Below are 20537 nucleotides of genomic sequence, written 5' to 3'. Positions count from 1 at the left end.
ACAAATTAGTTACTTCTGCTAGCCAAAAGTGGATAGCTATCCTGTTAGCTAGCTAGTTACCGTTATTTATGGAAATCTCGGACTGTTGTACGGCACCAGACAGGAAGGTTTCATAGGCTGGGAGGACTTGGGTTTGGGGGCTGTGTTAATGGCGTTAATGGTGTGAACTATCTTGATATTGTATCCTCTTTGGTCACGTGATCGATTGGCACCGCTGTGGTCACCTGACTTGTTGTGTTGCAGATAAAGAAAGATGGCTGCCCACCTGTCGTACGGTCGAGTTAATTTAAACATTCTGAGAGAAGCAGCGCGAAAGGAGCTTCGAGAGTTTTTGGACAAATGTGCGGGAAGCAAGGTAAGGAACAGACATGAACATATAACCGAAAACATGGCCGAAACAGCGACAGTTAGCCATATCCATGGAGCCTGAGCGCTGTCACCGAGCTGCCAACCGTCGACACACCTTACAAAATACATAATATTGCAGTTATTTAAAGAGATATTTATATTCTGATAGTGGATATATTCAAATACTACAGTCCTCTGACATTGTAGCTACAGCCGTGTTTGCATGTTATGTATTCTTCCTTGATGGTGGCAGCACATCAGTGTGTTATAGCAAGCATTAGCTAAAAGCTAAATCAACACTGACAGCAAACATTTCCGCATACAGATAATTGTTCAGGTCTTGCTACTGATCCACATAACTTTATGTTCCCTTGCTGTTTAGGCCATAGTTTGGGATGAATATCTGACGGGACCTTTTGGGCTGATAGCTCAGTACTCTCTGCTGAAGGTAAGTACTTCCTGTGCAGTTTTTGTCCTGTAACATGGTAGACTAGTCTCAGGTGAGGTTTACATCTGAAGTGTTTGTTAATTCTAAGAGCTCAAGCCCGTGCTGACTGTTCATTACTGTGTTTTCAAGGAACATGAAGTGGAAAAGATGTTCACCCTCAAGAGCGGCAGGCTCCCCTCGGCTGACGTCAAAAACATCATTTTCTTTGTGCGTCCCAGGCTGGAGCTCATGGACATCATCGCTGAGAATGTATTCAGGTCTGTGATTAAAAGCAGTGATGAAGGCATTTTCTATGTAAGGCCGTCCAGTATTTTCAGGTGCTTTCCGTCAAAGCCACCCACAGTATTAACGCCTTCGTCCTGGACTGTGCTCCTTTCAGTGAGGACAAAATGCATTCGTCACGAGACTTCCACATTTTGTTCGTGCCTCGGCGGAGCATGCTGTGTGAACAGCGGCTGAAGGAGCAGGGCGTGTTGGCCTCTTTCATCAACATTGACGAGTATATCCTGGACCTGATCCCCTATGACGGCGACCTGCTGTCCATGGAGTACGAAAGTGCTTTCAGGGTGTGTTCAACGTGTGCACCTCATATATATATATATATATATATATCACTTCCTCTGTCGCTCATTGAATAAAGTAACTATGAATTCTTTAAGGAATTATTTTGATCATCAACTGTCATGACGTGATTTCACCCCCTTTTGTCTCTTAACAGGAGTGTTACTTAGAAAATGACCAAACAAGCCTTTACCACACAGCCAAAGGCCTCATGACCTTGCAGGCTCTGTATGGCACCATTCCACAGATATATGGCAAAGGAGAGTGTGCACGGGTGAGTGCGGCGTGAGGTGGGATCATCGTGCATGAAAACCGATGGTCACTGTTATCCTGAAACTGCTCCCAGACGGCGGCTCGGCAGCAGCCGGGTGAATGAATTTGTCTGAGAAAGAAATTCTCTCCTTGCTCTCAGCATGTTGCCAACATGATGCTGAGGATGAAGAGGGAGTTTGCCGGCAGTCAGAATCAGATCCTGCCCGTGTTCGATACTCTGCTCCTCCTGGACCGTAATGTGGACCTGCTCACCCCTCTGGCCACACAGCTCACCTACGAGGGTCTCATTGACGAGATCTACGGAATCAACAACGGTGAGAAGAAATCTTTGTGGCTCCTCCTCATCATGTGTGAATACACGGTTAGAACTACCTTAAGAGTGCTTCTATTTGTGTGTTTCTTGATTGTCTTCTTCTGCTTCTTAATGACTTTGTTTTTACTCCCTCTGCCTCAGGTTATGTCAAGTTGCCTCCTGAGAAGTTTGCACAGAAGAAGCAAGGTGAGGCGAGTAAAGATCTGCCCACAGAGCCCAAGAAGCTGCAGCTCAACTCGGCGGAGGAACTCTATGCAGAAATACGGGACAAAAACTTCAATGCTGTCGGAGCGGCGCTCAGCAAGAAGGCCAAAATCATTTCAGCCGCCTTTGAGGTCGGTCTCGCCTCATCTTTGCTGCTGTAGAACATCTTCCTGCTGTCAGATGATTTCAGTGTAGGGTTGGGCGATATGGCAAAGAATAAGATGACAGTCATTTTTCCCAGAATCGATATTTATATCTTGATAACGCGGCCAGTTTGAAGAGTATCCTGAAAGTGACGTGAATAAAACAGAAGATTCATCAGTCAAAGTTTGGAATATGACACGAGAAGTAGAGTAACTCAATGTAAAGGTTTAACTGGACAGACGTGGCTCGGTTTAGGGTACGTTTGGTGATAAAAGAATAGATTGAATGACCTCTAAATGTAAAGAATTTAACATGAGCCCACATTTTCATACTTTGTGTGTGCTTGCTGGGATGGTACCTTCTCAGGTGATGGTAAAGATCTGTTGTGTTTCCTTCTTCGTCGGCACCGACAGTCTGAATCTGTGCGTCATTCTTTTGAGATATCCAAAGTACTGCAATTTAACTCATGCAGCATTGTCTTTTTGTCAGTAATTTCAGTTTCATTTCATTTCAGTGTTCATTGTAAGAATGTTAAAAACACACCTTTGCAGTGTCTGATGCTTTGAGGGAGCAACATCACATCACTTCCAGACATCCCAGCTGATCTGATTGTAATCTCTGTGGCATTTAACCACAAAGGTCATAACATTCTGTAAATCCATGAGGTCAGGGGAGTGATGACAGGTACCCAGAGATGAGATAAAATGCTAATTGTTCAAGTAGAACGAGGCCAGACACATTAGCCTTCTCTCGTCACCTCAGAGCCCGCTGCATTGATTGCAGCACAAACTACAGGAGCAGAGATTGTTGATAAGCAGAACTGTGCACCATCAGAGGTGTAGTGAGCGTGCAGAGAGCATGCAGGCTGCTCTTCTTCTGCACGTTCCATTGGAAATGTTTTCAGGAGCGTAATTGATTTTCTGTAAGTGTGTGTGTGTTTTGTCAGTGTTTAGCCTGAAGGGAAACTGAAATAGTTTATTGAAGATGGGTTAAAATCAAAGTTTAGTCAAAGGAGAAACCGCATCATAACCTTGTTTTTTGAGAAATTTTAATTTCCTGCCACGTCCAAACCTGTTTTCCATCTCATTTCATTTCCTGATGTGCTGTGTGGTTGGCTTTTTGTGGCCAGTAAGTTGGATTCCATCATTTAAATGCTGTTTTTTCTGAGCTGCGGTATCAAACATATCAACAGCTCAGCCAGTTCAGTGATATTTTCTGGCTTTCAGGAACGTCACAACGCCAAAACAGTGGGAGAAATAAAGCAGTTTGTGTCTCAGCTGCCGCACATGCAGGCGGCACGAAGCTCACTGGCTAACCACACCTCCATAGCAGAGCTGATCAAGGATATCACCAGTGCGTACATAAGCCCCTCTTTTCCCCTTTAACTGCTTTCCAGTTTATTGTGTTTGCATTTTGGATCTACCTTCTGTCTTTTATTTCTCCTGGTTTTAAGGACTGAAGAATCCCATATTTCTTATATTTTCTATTCTTGTATATTTTCTTTCAGCATTGTCGCTTTAAGGTGTCGTCAGTGTGATCAAATCTAATGTGTCTTGTTTCAGCGTCCGAGGCCTTCTTCGATAATCTGACAGTGGAGCAGGAGTTCATGACCGGAGTCGACACAGACAAGGTTTTCTTCATCTGCCTGTTGTTTTTATGATCTGTCATAAAAATGATTCTCACATCAATACGTGCAAACATGTTCTAGTTTCATATGATCTTACTAAAGTCCTCACAATAATCAGACGCCTCATTGCATTTGGTCTTTAAGTTTAGCATCTTCTTTGATTTGAATTAGACTTTATATCCTTTATCTGTGGGTGCACTGCAGTTCTGATGACTCTTCCATCACTGTCCAGGTGAACACATACATAGAAGACTCCATTGCACAAAAGGATCCACTGATCAAGATCCTGCGCCTGGTCTGTATGCAGTCAGTCTGCAACAACGGCCTCAAGCAGAAGGTGCTCGACTACTACAAGAGGGAGATTCTCCAGGTGAAGACATGAAGACTCGTTTAGGGCTGCGACCAATGGCTTTCATTATCATCTGCAGATTATTTTCCAGATTCATCAATGAATTGTTTAGTCAACGAAATGCCAGTTTCAAAGTGACATCTTTAATTTGGTTTAACAGTCAAAGACTCTTTATTTAGTATCATAAATGACAAAGAAAAGCAGCACATTCTTACATTTAAGGGGCTGGAATCAGCCAATGGTTGACATTTTGCGATTCATTCGATTTATGGACTAATCGCAGCAGCTTAGATTTGTTTTTGTCTGTGGCATGTTTTTTTAATTTTTTTTTTTAAATAATGCCTTTTTTGTCTTTTGTGAAGACCTATGGTTATGAGCACATGCTAACACTGAACAACCTGGAGAAGTCGGGTCTTTTGAAGCCTCAGACGAGCTCAAGGAACAACTACCCCACGATTAGAAAAACCCTTAAACTGTGGATGGAGGACGCCAATGAACAGGTAGGAGATTTATGAAGAGAAGAAAGAAGCTATGAGGATTAAACTCAAACACTCTGGACGGTTTGAGGAGGACCTTGACCTTTTTGTGTTACTTCAATCCTGCAGAACCCCAACGACATCTCCTACGTGTACAGCGGCTACGCTCCGCTGAGCATCCGACTGACCCAGGTCTTGGCCAGGCCCGGGTGGCGTAGCATCGAAGAGGTGCTGAAGATGCTTCCAGGCCCGCACTTTGAGGAGAGGCAGCAGCTGCCCACCGGCCTTCATAAGAAACGTAAGCACCAGAACAAACCCGGTCTGCTGTTTGCCCTGCTGCTCACTGAACAGAAGCAAAGCAAACAGCCTCGCGCCTGCCACGTGCAGATAAGACACGGCTTTGTTTCTGTCCAGTCACATGCTGAATGCAGCAGATTGATGACCCAGAGCTGACAGCACCACAGAAGCACCGTCAGTGTTTGTGGTTTTTCTGCGAGCATACTGCGACCATTAATGCTTTCCTTCACTTTTCCTCCATCTTGTCGCTTTGGCAGTCGGAGGTGTTAAACTGACGTGAATAATGAATTAGATTACACGCTCAATTTGAAATGTGCTAATTAGAACTGAGTCTGGGCATCAGACAGTTGACTTGTTTCTACAGGCCTGCCTTACGCTGGCTTTAAAAGGTGATAATAGAGGACTCTAATCTAGGGGGAGGGTGACGGCTAAATTAGTGTTTTCACATTTCAAAGTAATGCGCTTTAGCAGAAGAGACTTGGCCCTTTTTTACATTCAGTTTTACTGCGTTAGAGTGAGCGATGGCAGAAATGTGATTGATTTACAAAGACAGATTAAGATTAATTGATTCAGACCAATGAGCGTCCTATGAGGAACCACCTGTAGCTACAGGTGGGCGTGGTTTAGGTGTGCTGACAGCGAGAGCAGCCTGAAGAGGTTAGCGTAGAAGCTGCTGTAGCATCACTTATATCTGAACGGAGAGTATTTTTGCATTGAAGAAAGAGTTTGTGTGACAAACCATCTGCTGTCACATCAGCAATTTCTTTACTTTAGATTTCACATTTTGTTTGACTGGCGTGCGTCTCCCTTTCCCGTCACGCAGGCCAGCAGGGGGAGAACCGGACGACGCTGGTGTTCTTCCTCGGTGGAGTAACGTACGCAGAAATAGCCGCCCTCCGTTTCCTCTCTCAAATGGAGGACAGCGGGATGGAGTATATTATAGCCACTACAAAACTCATAAACGGCACAACTTGGGTAAAATCCCTCATGGACCGGCCTGAATCCCAGACGCCCTGAGTCACCTGCCTGCACACCTGGCCACATCAAACACCGCCATCCATCAGCTGCTGTTTTTATGTCCATGTTGGTGCACTGCAGCTGTTTCATTGATGTCTGTGCTGGTTGGACAGCAACAGGCTCTTTAAAGCTGCCCAGTGGAGGTGTCCTGTAAGCAAAGTTGACTCTCAGTGTTACAGACCAAAAACACGTTTGTATCTTGATGCCTGACATGAATCCTTTTCCTCCGTGCATAGTTCTGTCTACGTCTTGCCTTCGGTGGGGCTTTCCCTTCTTTGTGCTGTACCACCACCAACTGTGGATCAGTGCACTGATGTGAGACTGGTCGAGTGAACGTGCATCATGTTGCCTGCCACCTCATTAATGTGCATGATACAAACAAAACGGAGACGCAAATGTGAAAACATTTAACAAATAAACTCCACAGTGTACCTTTTGTTCTGGTCCTTGATTTGCACCAGTAGAGATGGTTTAATGTTTATCCTGCATCGCTTTGTCTCCGAGCTACATTTCCATCACTGGGGTCGTTGCTGTACCGTGGAGTTACTGTATATTTGTGTGTATGATTAAAACCTTCGGGATGTTTGTGATGATGTCATGTATAAGATAATTAAGGATGCGCTTCTTCAGTTTTTGAAGTCTTGTGCCAGCACTTTTCTGTGGATAAAAAAATAGATAAATAAAGCGTACTGCATCGCAAATGACTTGGTCATGAGGGAAGCCATGTTGCCTATTGTTTAGCAGATCATTTTCAGAGAGGCAAGCTGATTGTTATCGGGGAGAGCAGATGAAAGGCAGGGATGGGAGTGTGTCCGTCAGCAGCGGACCGGCTCTCTGAAGGAGCAATTAGCGCTGTAACAGGCCTCCCGATCAGCCGGTAATGGTCCTGTGCTGTCTGGAGAGCTCAGCCCACAGCAGCCCGTGATTTGACAGCGCAGGACACTGATTGAATTAGGAGGCCATTTGCTCCATGTTCCAGTAGAGGATAACTGTGCTGCGGGAGGGTGTTTGATCCCTGCTTCAGTCGATACCTTCTCCGTGCCTTACACTATGAACACAGGGAGACCTGCTGACAGCTTCTGGGTATTTTGGTGAACTACCTTGGATAAATCTATGCTCATTTCCTGCATGTTGATTGGCTGGAAGACATGGAAACTGATTCAAATCATTAGAAAATCTGATTTCTGTGAATTTCGCTTGATGGCCAGAATCTTACACTACAGCGTCTTTGTATGAGGCGCAGGTGCACTGAAGACTTAAAGTCCCGTTAGACCCATCTCACGGGATTCAGATCCTTGTGATCAGTTATTGCTTTTGGCTCCTCCTCTGCCATAAGGGCTCGAAACGCTCAAAGCAGCACACACCAACTTGGACTTCAGGGCTGGAAGCACAGGAGCCCACTTGCTGATCAGCTCCTGTCCTGCTCCAACTACACTGAGGTATGACTGCTGTAAGTTTTTATTACACCGCGAGCTTGTTTGTGTTTCATGCATGCCTTAAACCTTTACCAGAACAAGATAAGAACACAGTTTTATATAACTAACAAGACTGTACTGACATTTCTTTCTAACTGTGAGGCATAACAGCTTACATGGTTCATATGTGAGCTTGCCTGTAGCTTGTGCAGCCTGATGAATAACTGCTCCATGGATGTATTCAGCATGTTTCCATAAAAATATCAGTAAGACATTAAAGCTGAATGCTGAAGATGTTCCACAGTAGATATTGTTTGTGGCTATACACAAACAAAGCAGATCAATACTGAGCCCACTTAGTGCAATTCACGAATAAATTATTAACAGTGGTCTTGAAACAATGCAGCTTCCTGAGCTTCTACAAGGCTGGGAGCGAATCAATTCACCCCTCGAACTCAAACAAACATATTTGATAACACATGAAGGAGTATTTGCTCCTTAAATTACAGGCACTTTGTCTTCTCTTCTGTTGTGAAACTTGTGTTTTCAGAATGGGTCAAGGTGAGAACATGGGACACCTGACTCAACCTGGTCGCAGGCAGAAGACACAGCAGGAGCCTCTGGATGCGGAGCCCTTGTTAATCCGCTTCCTCCGGACGTTCAGGGAAATCCTCAAATTTGTTCTCTTCAGCTACACGGTGCTGTTTGGTGCTTTGCTGCTCGCCAGATGGACCACGTACTTTATGGTGGGAAAGTGAAAATAAACTGACTGTTGAAGGATGAGCCTGTTCTCGGACTTACAGCTCGTTAATGGAGACGACCAGGCACACCTCACTGCGATTTGTGGTCTATGCAGTTCCGATAAATCATTGTCTCCGCACACAACAGCAACAGCTGGAGTGATCATGTTTGCTTCCTGATTTGATTCACACTCTGCAGCCGAGCTCGCAGCTTTCAAGCATTTAAAATGATCTAAACAGGGTGTTGCAGGCATGTAGTGCAAATCTACGCTGAAACTCATCTTAAACAAACCGCTTGCATCAGATGTGTTTGTTGACAGCGATAAATGTGCAGCTTAGAAGCTGTGATGTCTGCCGGGTTGGAAAATGACCACAGTGTAGGTGTGAAACATGTTTGTACAGTCAGTGTTGTGTATTCTTGATTGATTAAAGCTGTTTTTCCCTGAGAAGCACATACAAAGTTTGATAAAAAATGTTTTAGTAAATAAGGTGTATCAGCAGCGGCCATGTCAGCGGGGACTGTTTCCTGTTTCAGTGCAAATTTCTCCTGGTCCCCCCTCCCCAATGGGATCTTATGTGTCTGGAAAAACCGAATCACCAGGCTGGCATGATGACAACTGCACCAGGGGCCCCCAGCTTCCCTGAGGGCCTGAATGCTCCAGGTTTACTGTATAGCAATTAATTTGGGATAATATCATAAATTCTACATTTTGCAGGCATAATGAAAACAAATCTTCTGGGCCTTGAGGCTGTGTGTTGTGCAGTTAAAATCTAGTTGTAAAGCTTTTATCATTTTAATTTAAACTGTGCTTGAATTGTGCATATTCCAGAATAAATTTGTGATCAGTCAAATTACCAAAAACTTGAGTGCCACCTTAGTTAAGATGCAACCATTGAAGCCAATGTCTCCACTTCGAGTCTGACTTGAGCCCTTTGTTGCTTCACTCCATCTCCCACGTTTCCTGTTATCGATGTGCTGGTCCTGTCTTATAAAAGGCGTAAAATGAACGATTATTTAGACACTTATCTATTTCTAACTAACATAATACACACATACAGTATGTTAACAGCTCGTCTTCATGGGCACAAGACACATTTTGACATGTTACAGCAGGAAAAGCACAGGTGTAAATTCCAAGAGGAATGATGGCTGAATTCCATTTAGCTGCTTCAGTGTCAGGGTTTCAGTGACACTTGAACAGAACAGAGATATCCTAAAGCTATTAGTCACACCTGAACTACATCTGTTATGACATATCAAGTTGTCTGTTGTGACAAAGCCTATAGGGGTCACCGCTATTCTTACCTCAGGGCAGGTAAATCCGGCTCCGGTGCCAGAACGTCAGTTTGCATGTGAACAGTTAGTTTGTCACTCACTTTGCAACAAAGCTTTCAGAGTGGCATCCTCCAAAACAGATGTCCGGCAGCAGGTGCAAGAGACTGCAGCAGATCCTGTCGGTCGCAGCGGCAGGTGCCACCGGAAGTTAGTTTTATTTTTAATATGTTTAAATATGTCAGGAGCAGCAACCAAAAACATAATTCAGTAATTATTGTTGCATAACTATTAAACACATCATGAATTTTGATTAAACGTAGTTGCCACTTGAATCTAAGCAAAAATTGTTCAAAGGAAGTTCACTTTTGCTGTGAAGCAAAAAACCCTGCGTGCGCGGGGTTAGTTGGATTTCTGTCACAGAAACAATCCATGTGGGCGGGGTTAGCCATTACGCGGTTTTCTAAAAAGTCCTTATTACTTGTCATTGAAAATTAAACGCGTTATGAATCAGCTGACCATGTGGTCTCAGTGCACAGGGGAAACAGACCCTTTTCGCTGACGGCCAGAGAGATTGAAACTGCTCGATGCAGCCTCACCGCTCTCCGAGTGATGCCTGATGAACGCCGCCCGCGCAGCGCCATTTTGAAAGCGTAACGCTGGGAGAGGCAGAGGCGAGGGAAATCTCAAAGTAGAGTGCAAAGTCTAAAATTCAGTGTTGAGGATTGCGGTTCACTTTCTTTGGTTGAAAACTGTTTTGAGTGGTCTCTATCAACCGGGCCGAGGACTTGTACAGTCTTTGGAGTGACTCAGAGCACTCCCAGGTTTGTTCCGCTGCTGTTCCTCGGTCAGAACCACCCAGCCGACCCGGGTCAGCACTGCTCCAGTCCAGGGCCCGAGCCCGCTCCAGAGACTCCCTCTGTCTGAGTCGCTCACCATGGCAGGTAAAACTAGAGTGTAAAGACTGTCAGAGTGTCTGGTGTTGGATTATATTCCAGCATTTATCGCTGGTTACATCCTGTTTGGCACAGACGATGGGTTTGTCCCTCTGTTGTGGTTAACCAGCGCAGGCTAGCTAGCAAGCTAGGATACACTTCCATGATGCTAATATGTGACACAGTGAAAGTGACCGTTTTCCACTGCAAACGTGCGTGAACTACTTCCTGTGCCTAAAATGGACTGCCATAGTCACATTATGTCCCTTCTGTCAAGTCACGGACACCCTTGTTCTCATATTACTGGTTTTAGCTGAGTTAGCAGCAGGCTAACGCGTGTGAAGTCGTCTTCGATGGTGGTGTGGTCTAACTTCGGTTTGTGTTTCGTGCAGGGGCCGGAGGTGGGAACAGTGATGTGCAGTGGTGCTTTTCCCAAGTCAAAGGAGCGATAGATGATGATGTCGCTGAAGGTGAGTCCATGTGCTGGCCAGTGAGCAGTTGCTAACACGCACCGTCTGATGGGCACCCTGTGCATGCTTGTTTTGAAGCTAGCAACAATGATAATGCTGCACTTTCTGTTTGTTCAAACTGTGCAGATCATGATAAGTTCTGAGTGATTGCTATTGTAGAGCATTAACCTGTTTGCACCGCAGTAAAGGGTCAGTAGCGTGGCACAGTCTTGCTGATAGGCCTGGTACAGACTGGTAAAACTGGCGGAAGGCTGACAGCATTCGTCATTTTTTGCAATAATTGCTGCAAAATGTCAGCAGTCACTACCTTCACAAATCCTCAGAGTGCATTTATACAGTGTGTGTAATGTAATATTTGTATGCTTGGGAGTCAAGTGCATTTCAGAGCTGAATAGTTGCAGGGTTTTTTTTTACCTCTGCAAGAACCTTTCATAAACAAGCAGGAAGTTACTGAAACAGTTGAGCAATCAGTTTGCCTGGGCTCAACTTCAAACGTGTGTTAATGTCCTGCTTTCAGAGGGTCTGACTGGATAAGTCAAAAGAAAAACTGTCCCCCCTCAGAATCAGGGTTATTGCCAGTTATGCTTTCACATACTTAACTACATTGGCATCGAGCCATGCAGACGGTCCTGTGTTTTACCTGCATGGTTAGATACCTCTAGGGGTAGCAGTGTTATTTTTGAACTGAGCCTTGCAGTGAGCTCACAGGGTAAGTGATTGTTATATATCAAGATTTTAACTCCATGTTAACAGAAAGACCGCAGGGAAAGGTAACCCCCCTTTCCCCATTGTCCAATGAGTAAATTCCTGAGGTCCCAAAACACGTATGTTTACAGTACATGATGAACTTACTTGTACCTAAAGGACTACACACTTGTTTACAGTAAGCTTTGCCCGAGAACAAGCATAAATGTGAGCCTCTCCTTGTGTCAATACACAGCAGCAGGGGGACGAAAACTCAACACTGCAGTGATGAAGTAGTTTTCTGTGACTCCTGCAGAAATGCTCTTCTTCCCTCTGTCCTCTTTTGCTTCGTATGAGCATTTGTATGGAGTCAGGTTGTATCAGGCACCTTGTGTGCTGTGTTAAGAGAGGAACAACGCCACGGTCTATATGAAGGATTGCGCTGGCTCAGAATAGTGCCAGCCTGTAAACAGGGATTGATTGTTGTGTTGTAGAATTTGATGAGAATGCTTGTCTTAGAAAAGTGCTGAATAGCTGCACATGGCAAGTTTTTTCTCTCCCTTCCTGTTCAGTAGACGTTTAGTTCCATTGCACTAACAGTCTGTAGCGTGTGCATATGTATAAATAAATATAGATGTGCACGTACGTCATTGCTTGTTATGCTTTCACCATGGTTGACATGGTTTTCACCCCTCATACTGTAGGTGGACAAAACAGGAGCAGTCGCACAATATTTTTAACACTGCTGGAAGAATTTCGTGCATCAGTGGGAGGAAATTAATCCTTCAACCAGAGAAGCCTTACAAAATCTTTTCACAGTGAACATACCTGAAATGTGCACAATAGGCTCCCTGCTACAGTAGCACAAGCACAAAGCTTGATGATATTCTAATTGTGCTGCTTTATCGACAGCTGACATCATATCCACTGTCGAATTCAACCACTCTGGGGAGCTACTAGCCACCGGGGACAAGGGGGGTCGTGTTGTCATCTTTCAGCAGGAGCCAGAGGTGAGTTTTGGTGACTCATCTGACTAAACGAAGTGTGCACAAAGAGTGCGATCACTGTTTTTCACATTCGGTTCAGAATTTATGCTGAAATCACCACCTGAAGTGAGGGAAAACAAACACTGTGGCTTCGATTATCGTGTCTATTTCTAGTGTAGTAACACTTCTGATCTGCGGTCTGTCATCGTGTAGAGTAAGAATCAGCCACAGTGTCGAGGAGAATACAACGTTTACAGCACCTTCCAGAGCCACGAGCCTGAGTTCGACTACCTGAAAAGCCTTGAGATCGAGGAGAAGATCAACAAGATTCGATGGCTGCCTCAGAAGAACGCAGCACAGTTCCTGTTGTCTACAAATGGTTCGTAAACCGCCGTACTCTAATTAAATTGTTTCACTGCAGTAAGCATGAGTTGATATTTTGCCACCATTTGGCAGCAAGTAATCTAAATCTAGAGTTTCTTTGTTACTGAAGAGTTTTTCTTTCTCGCTGACAGACAAAACCATAAAGCTTTGGAAAATTAGTGAGCGTGACAAGAGACCGGAGGGCTACAATTTGAAAGAAGAAGATGGGCGATACAGAGATTTCAACACTGTCACAACACTACGGGTGTGTATGATTGCTTTCACTCTCCCAATGATGTTATTAAGTGTATTTTAATATGCCAAATTTGTGATTGTAAGCTGCATCTGTGATTCTGTACTTACTCCATTCTTTAAATGAATAGATCCTGGTAGTGAATTAAAACTAGATTAAAGAAACTAGAAAATTAGATTTGGCTTGTTTGCAGGTTGTTTAAAGTGCAGTTTTCTGCTGGTGTGCACAGCGTCCCCTTAGCCCACATGCAGAGAAATGTAGTGGAAGTCCAACGCTTTATCAAATTGAGACTAATTGTGTTGCACCTTTTGCATCATTGTTCTCCAATCACCAAGGCCCCGTCTGTGTCTTCTCAGTTGTTCCTGATTCGTACAGACGTATTAACACGTCTTAAAAGCATGTGCTCAGCTGATAACATTAACAGCTCATCATGCTATTTGTTAGATTTGGCAAGTCAGCTCTGGAAAAGGTCTTTTCAGGTTTACTTTCACTGCACTTTTCCTCCCTGCTCACATGCATCCTCCACTTTAGGCAGCAGTGATCTATATTTATTGAGTAGTTTCCAAATTTAGACTCAGTTTAACAGACTTGCCTGTTCCACTGAAGCTTGGCCCTTCATTGTTTGTTTAAAAGACATTTCACTGCTGCTCTTTGCACCAGCAGTGAAATCTTTTTCCCTTCACACTACCAGCAAAATGTCAAAAATGGAAATGGAAATAGAAAGTTGCCTGACTTTTCTGATAACCAGTATTTGTTGCAGCACTAAGCCCGCTCCTCTCCTCAGGTACCAGTGTTCAGGCCCATGGACCTGATGGTGGAAGCCAGCCCTAGACGAGTGTTTGCAAACGCTCACACCTACCATATCAACTCCATCTCAGTCAACAGTGACTGTGAGACCTACCTGTCTGCAGATGACCTGCGGATTAACCTCTGGAATCTGGAGATCACTGATCGCAGCTTTAGTATCCTTTCGTTTTTAACTCCATGCACATTGTCTTCTGTGCGTCTTTGTGTGTCCTGTGTCATAGAAAGACGCGTATTTGTTGTTGTTGTCCGGTTTGATTGAGACAAAGTGGAAACCTGCGGTTCATTTTAAGTGATGATAAGTTTGCAGGAGTTAAATTCTTTATGTGTACTACTTGGAATAATACACAGTTTGTCCTGGTTAGCTTAGTTCTTTGCTTCGAGGTAGCTCTGACTCACGCTGTCCGATTATGATCCCCCGCATGCATCCTTTCACCTGCCCACCACACATCAATCACACTGTGCGTCACTCAGTCCCGACAGCAGCACTGAAACCCACCACACCTTTTTCTGCTCCATGACAAGTCAGTAAATCAATCCTGTTGATTATTTTGGCCATTCAAATGACAGATATGTATTTCAAGGCTGCCTAAACATTGGCGTCTGTTGGTGTCATATGTGATGCTACCACAAGATGTCCCCAAAGTGAGGAATTTTCAACTTCTTCACATAGTGTCTGTGAGAGTCTGAAGCTTAACAAAAGTTAAAGGTCTAACTTTGACCCCAAAGTAGTTTTAGTGTAAGGAAATGTCTTAATCCTGAATCGAGCACATTGACCACGCAGAAAGCTGTTTGTACTTTCTAAAGGGTTTCTTTTGTTGTCAAAATGTCAGTTGAGCCCTTTGACCTTAACCCCACTTCTTCAGACATTGTTGACATTAAACCAGCCAATATGGAGGAGCTGACGGAGGTGATCACAGCAGCAGAGTTCCACCCCAACCAATGCAACACGTTTGTCTACAGCAGCAGCAAAGGCACCATTCGCCTGTGTGACATGAGGGCGTCAGCGCTGTGTGACAAGCACGCCAAAAGTAAGCCAGTTTCATGCACGAGGCGCGTCTGTGACATGCTTAAAGAAACTGGATGATACACAGTGAAACTAGAAGAGGTCACAGCTTCTGAAGGAAATGTCAGCCAGCCATTCAGTATTTTGATAGGGAGTTAGCTTCTGTAACAGCTGAGCTACAGAATCTGCCAAGAAATGTGTTTTTATCAAGCCTGCAGAGGAGAAGTCTTAATGAGGCATCATCCACCTGTGTGAGCTGGGTTGAGTGAAATACAGACATCAGTTATCTTGAGCATGCTTTTTTAAAGGTAGACGAACATTTGAGGAACGTCTGACCCAACAGGAAGCGTAGTGAGGATCAAACCTGGGACCTTACATCGCTGCATGACCACATTATTAAAACTGAATTGTTTTCGCATTAAATAGCCCACAGCTGTATAAAAACTAATGGCAGTCAGGCAACTCTAATGACCTGCGTCTTTCTTCTCTCTGAAGTGTTTGAAGAGCCAGAGGATCCGAACAATCGTTCGTTCTTCTCTGAAATCATCTCATCCATCTCTGATGTAAAGTTCAGCCACAGTGGGCGCTATATGATGACCCGCGACTACCTGTCCGTCAAAATCTGGGATCTCAACATGGAGAGCCGGCCAGTCGAGACATATCAGGTGTGTGACTTCTGCCATGCTAAGACCAAACTAATGCCAGGCCTGACGTCATGCTGCTGTCTGTCCACAAGGGGGAGCCATTTAACAGAAGTCGTAACAAAACGCTGGTTTCACTCTTGAACTGTTGGTTATAATTCCACCTCACTTTGTCTTAACAGGTGCATGAATATCTCAGGAGTAAACTGTGTTCACTCTATGAAAATGACTGCATCTTCGACAAGTTCGAGTGCTGCTGGAACGGGAACGACAGGTGAGCGTCCATGTTATGTTCGGGGAAAAGATGCCTTTCTTACTGAACAAAATTTGCATTTGAGAAAGTCATTTATTTTCTTAATCATGCTTTTGGAATGACTCCCACATTCTGGGCTGACCCTAATTTGATGCAGCTGAACCCGTCAACACCGACCTTATCAGTAATGGTGGTTATCTGCTCAGCGCAGAGCAGGGGGCTGCTCATGGTTGGCTTTGGGTGTCAGAGGGCTGCTCTGCTCATGCTGCCATTGTGGTTCGTGGCAGACACATGCACGCGTGGCTTTTTGATTCATTGTCCTTCATCATCACTCACACTTCGTCCCTCCGCAGTGTTGTGATGACCGGCTCCTACAACAACTTCTTCCGGATGTTCGACAGAGGCTACCGGCAGGACGTAACTCTGGAGGCATCGCGGGAGAACAGCAAGCCACGGTCGATCCTGAAACCTCGCAAAGTAAGCACAGGTGGGAAGCGCAAAAAGGATGAGATCAGTGTAGACAGTCTGGACTTTAACAAGAAGATCCTCCACACTGCCTGGCATCCCCTGGACAACATCATAGCTGTGGCCACCACCAACAATCTGTACATATTCCAGGAAAAACTGAACTAGCATTTGTTAACGCGCTCAGATCCCAGTTTCTGCTTGAGCCCCACTGCTCTGATACACACATACAAACTATCTGTCTTCGATCTGATCTGCCCTTGGTGACTTTAGTACCAAATGTGACCAGACCTACTCTGTCAACAGCAAACAACGGCATTAACACAGTGCATCTAAGCAGGCCATCACAAGCACATTTTCCATGTGTATTACAAATACAAACATGCAGGATTTGTAAATCTGAGCCCAGAACTTGGGATCTGGTGTCATGGGTTTTCTCCATTGAGAGCACTCCGTTCACCAAGCTACTGTTTGCAACTCCACTACATCCCAAACCAAAGGGAAATGTGTTAAATACACGTTTGGCTAGTTTATTTCATCATTCTTTTGTGCCATCCTGACATGAGTCACTTGTACGTCGTAGCTAACAGTTGTTAAGTTTTTGTAGCTTCCATGTTTTATTAGTTTGCATAGGAAATTCTTTCTACTGTTTATACGTCTTTCTGTCACCAAGTTCCTTTTGGTACTGGCCTGAAACACTGCGAATACAAGCTGTCGACACTCCGTATTTCCCCCAAGTATCTGTCAAGTTGCCAAGTTCCCGCACCGCTTCTTTCCTGTGTACAGTGTGGTTACGCCCTTAAAGGACTATTCTAGTGTTTTATCACGTTTTAGCTCTTTCTCTACAGTGCAGAGCGGACATCACTGCTGACCGTTGTCAGCGTACCCATATTCATCAGATCAAATTTAAGGCTTCAAGGCAGCCGCTGGTTTACACTCATTTCTTTACAGAAAGAAAGTCACTTGACACATTTTCCATCACAATGAGCTTTTCTTCTCTTTCATTAAGTCAGAGTAATTGTTTGGTAGTGTTGCAGCAGCAAGCAGGTAAACTCAGGGCTGGACAGTTTACCTGTAGAAAGATCCAAACAGGTGTTTTGGATCTTTCCACAGGTCTTCTGTCGCTCCTGTCCCAACTTGTTTGACATGTGTTGCTGCATCAAATTCAGAATTATCACGCCTTTTTAGAAATCAACTAAATGAGGTCAGACATTCAATATATTGAGTCCAAAAGGATCAGCAGACTTCTGGATTCGATTTTCTGATCCAGTCTGTGGCTTTTGACGAGCCGAGGCTGGAAACCGCAGCATCAGGTTTTCAGAACAATCCCAAATCTCCGCTGCATCTCACAACCTGTCTGCTCTGTTTGATGGAGATTCACGTCTGTAACATGAGTTTCTTTGTGTACTGAAATGGCTTCACGTAGGAAAATGGTCAGCAGTAATGTTCGTGTAATTTCTTTGCAAATGCAAAACTGTCGTCCTTTAACTTGGACATAAGAACGGCATGCGCACACACTCGTCAGGTGTTGTGGGAGCTGAATGGGGGCTAATCACGCCAAAGTAACCAGTCCTACAAAGCTCAGCAGGCTGCTCGTCCTTGCACACGTGTGGACCATCATACGCAGCTCAGGACAAACGCTTGTCCACGTGTGGACAGGCGCCGTGGCGTGACGTAGCCTCACTCTCTGGCGGTCCGCCGCCTGCTTCCCCACAGAGCCTGTTGCATTGTTGCCGATTGATGGACCGCTTCACTCTCTGGATCTAGTTTGTGTTTGTAGAGCTTTTTTATGATGTTTTGTACTGTACCTGATAAAAGCAGAAGAGTCACTATAGCTGATTTATTTTTGTATAAATTAAGGCAATAGGATTACAGTCTGATCACTGTAGTTTCTTTAGCTTCTGATTGTAGATGGAAGGTGACCTGATCTCTTTTTTTTTGGGGGGGGGGGGGGGGGCTTTTGTCACGACTTGGGGACATTTTTAATTCTGGCAGGTATTTTCTTTAAAGGCTCAAGACTTTTTGTGACATCGAGGAAGTGTGTCGTTTCTCTGGCGGGATGTCCAAAGAAGTATTTTCAGGTGTCAGTACCTCAGTAGTCGTAAGCACTATAACAGTTTATTTTTTTAATTTGGCTGACTGTAACTGATGTTTATATAAAGCTTATTTGGATGCTTCAGAGTCGCGCTCTGAGTCGATTTTGATCTTTGTTTTTGTGCCATGGTTTTGTTCTGGGAATCCTTTTGCTCGCTGTGAAACGGGAAAGGCGTGTTAATCAACCTGTAATGTTAAAACTGTTAAATCAAGTTCTCCTAAAGCCGCTCAGGTCGGCCGAAGACCAGGCAGAGTTACTGATTTTGGATTATTGTATGAAATGTGTCTCTGAACAGACTTTTTTATTTAAAAAGCAGAGTTTGTGAAGCACTTGCCTCGCCGCTGTTTGCTGTATGAAAGCGGTTATTGCTGACTGTATTTGACACGGGAAACACTTCCAGAAATGGACCCTGCTGTGTCTCTGCGACACTATGCGTCGGTCACATGCTGCCAACTCTCTTCTGGAGCAAACGGGCTGATTATCGCCCCGTTTTCCACTTTATTACATGAACGTTTGGATGACTTTAAAGGTCATTGAGTCAGGGCATGAAGCTTATTGTTCCACTGGAGCATATTTATGTGAGTTGTTGTGTCACTCCTACTTTAGAGAACTGGTTTCCAGTTGCTTGGATGCCACCAAAATAACCACCCATCTCCACACGGCGACGTGAAGCTGCTGCTGAGCGTCACTCTCAGGGCTCCGGGTAATGTCCTCTAGTATTGAGATACTTTGCTTATCTCTATTTTTTTATGTTGCAACCTTTTGAAAAGCAACTTTATTGTCTAATGGGAGATTGTGTGAGAGTTATTCAAGTTATTTGCCTAATGTCGTGTAGACCTGCATAACGTGGCACCTTGAGGATGATCCAGCCAGTTAGCCGCCAATCAACAAGGAGAGATGTCCATTCAAAAATATGAGCTCAGTGTCGTCGTTCATTGAAAGGAGGCACTGTTAAAAGAAACTGTACAGAAATAGTTCTGAAGTTTCCTTTTTTAAAAACAGCAGAGACGTCGTCGAGTGTCGGAGCATTATTGGAAAAACGGTCACTAGCGTTCAGAAAAAAAAACAGCTAACCAGTAATCTTCGTCACTCCCCCCTCAAATTGTCTTCATAGCTATTGTTTGAGGCTCTGGTGTAAACCACAGACGGTCAGAGGAGCCCTGATGCCTTTCCTATAGCATTCAGAAGAAATAAGATAATCAAGTATGTTTCTTGAAGTCTCTGGCGCGCCAGACAGGAGACTGCTCAGGGGATTTTACCGCTGCTCTGTGATCAAAACCTTGTACCTTCCAAAAAAAAGCAGCCTATCAGGACTTAACTAAAAACCTGCCTTATTTACAGGTAGATCACTTTTTGAAATTCAGCTCGCTGTGAGTGTTTTTTTAACATGAACCTCGGGTCAACAAAACTTGCCCCGCGTACAAAGGATCATGAAATCTCAAGGAAACTGAATTGGAGTTATGAGGTTTTTCCACTTGAAGCAGCATTATGTACATGTCTGATGTATCACAGGAGTTAAAACAAAAATGCACTTTTTATTTTTGTGAATTTCATTAATTTGTATGTTTTTATTTCTTTCAAGAGGCTCTTGAATAAAGATTGTAGGAGAGATTTGGCGATCTGTTTGTTGGGAGGAAAAAACTACAAATGGCTCATTGTACAGCAATGTTTTATCTTTGTCAAATGGAATAAAGTACAATTTAGATGAAAAGTAATAAAGAATTTCAAACCGAGATTATTCTGACTAAACTGTTTTGTGGTTTGTGTGTCGAAGACGATGTGAAGCCATCACATAAACATAAACTACATCAACATGTTAGTGTTGTTATTGTAGAGCCTCGAATTATAATTTAAGCTGAACACAAACTCATTTTAAAACATGGTCAGGCTTATTTTAGGAGGTGGAGTTCATGCATACTCTCAGCCTTAGGACCACCATCAGCGCTACAACCCTCTGCAGACTCCGATAGAACCACAGACCACACAGTCAGGACATAATTATAGTGCAAATGTGCTCTTTTATCCCATTTTTAAAGCATGCATTATTAACTGATGCTTAATATTGTAACTCGACACCACAGCATTTCATGGAAAATA

The 20537-nt window shown here is 44.1% G+C and overlaps 3 protein-coding genes across 3 annotated transcripts in view; all 3 read left to right on the top strand.

Moving 5' to 3' along the window:
* LOC139332218 (junction-mediating and -regulatory protein-like) overlaps positions 1 to 20537 on the top strand; it is a 152670-nt gene that overhangs the window by 80030 nt on the left and 52103 nt on the right. The gene's annotated exons all lie outside the window — the stretch shown is intronic.
* vps33a (VPS33A core subunit of CORVET and HOPS complexes) lies at positions 229 to 6695 on the top strand. Its single transcript, XM_070963967.1, has 13 exons — positions 229 to 355; positions 731 to 796; positions 926 to 1053; positions 1176 to 1362; positions 1515 to 1631; positions 1770 to 1944; positions 2085 to 2278; positions 3518 to 3644; positions 3854 to 3921; positions 4151 to 4288; positions 4630 to 4767; positions 4873 to 5041; positions 5864 to 6695. The coding sequence occupies exons 1-13, from the start codon at positions 254 to 256 to the stop codon at positions 6055 to 6057; spliced, it is 1803 nt and encodes a 600-aa protein (XP_070820068.1). The 5' UTR covers positions 229 to 253; the 3' UTR covers positions 6058 to 6695.
* ppp2r2aa (protein phosphatase 2, regulatory subunit B, alpha a) lies at positions 10125 to 20173 on the top strand. The gene is made up of 10 exons (XM_070964479.1): positions 10125 to 10429; positions 10813 to 10890; positions 12487 to 12584; positions 12774 to 12939; positions 13076 to 13188; positions 13961 to 14138; positions 14847 to 15011; positions 15482 to 15651; positions 15810 to 15901; positions 16234 to 20173. The coding sequence occupies exons 1-10, from the start codon at positions 10423 to 10425 to the stop codon at positions 16511 to 16513; spliced, it is 1347 nt and encodes a 448-aa protein (XP_070820580.1). The 5' UTR covers positions 10125 to 10422; the 3' UTR covers positions 16514 to 20173.

This window comes from Chaetodon trifascialis, chromosome 6 (genome assembly GCF_039877785.1).
Source record: "Chaetodon trifascialis isolate fChaTrf1 chromosome 6, fChaTrf1.hap1, whole genome shotgun sequence".
In the NCBI taxonomy this organism is placed as follows: domain Eukaryota; kingdom Metazoa; phylum Chordata; class Actinopteri; order Chaetodontiformes; family Chaetodontidae; genus Chaetodon; species Chaetodon trifascialis.
This window is presented reverse-complemented; position numbering and strand designations above follow the sequence as displayed.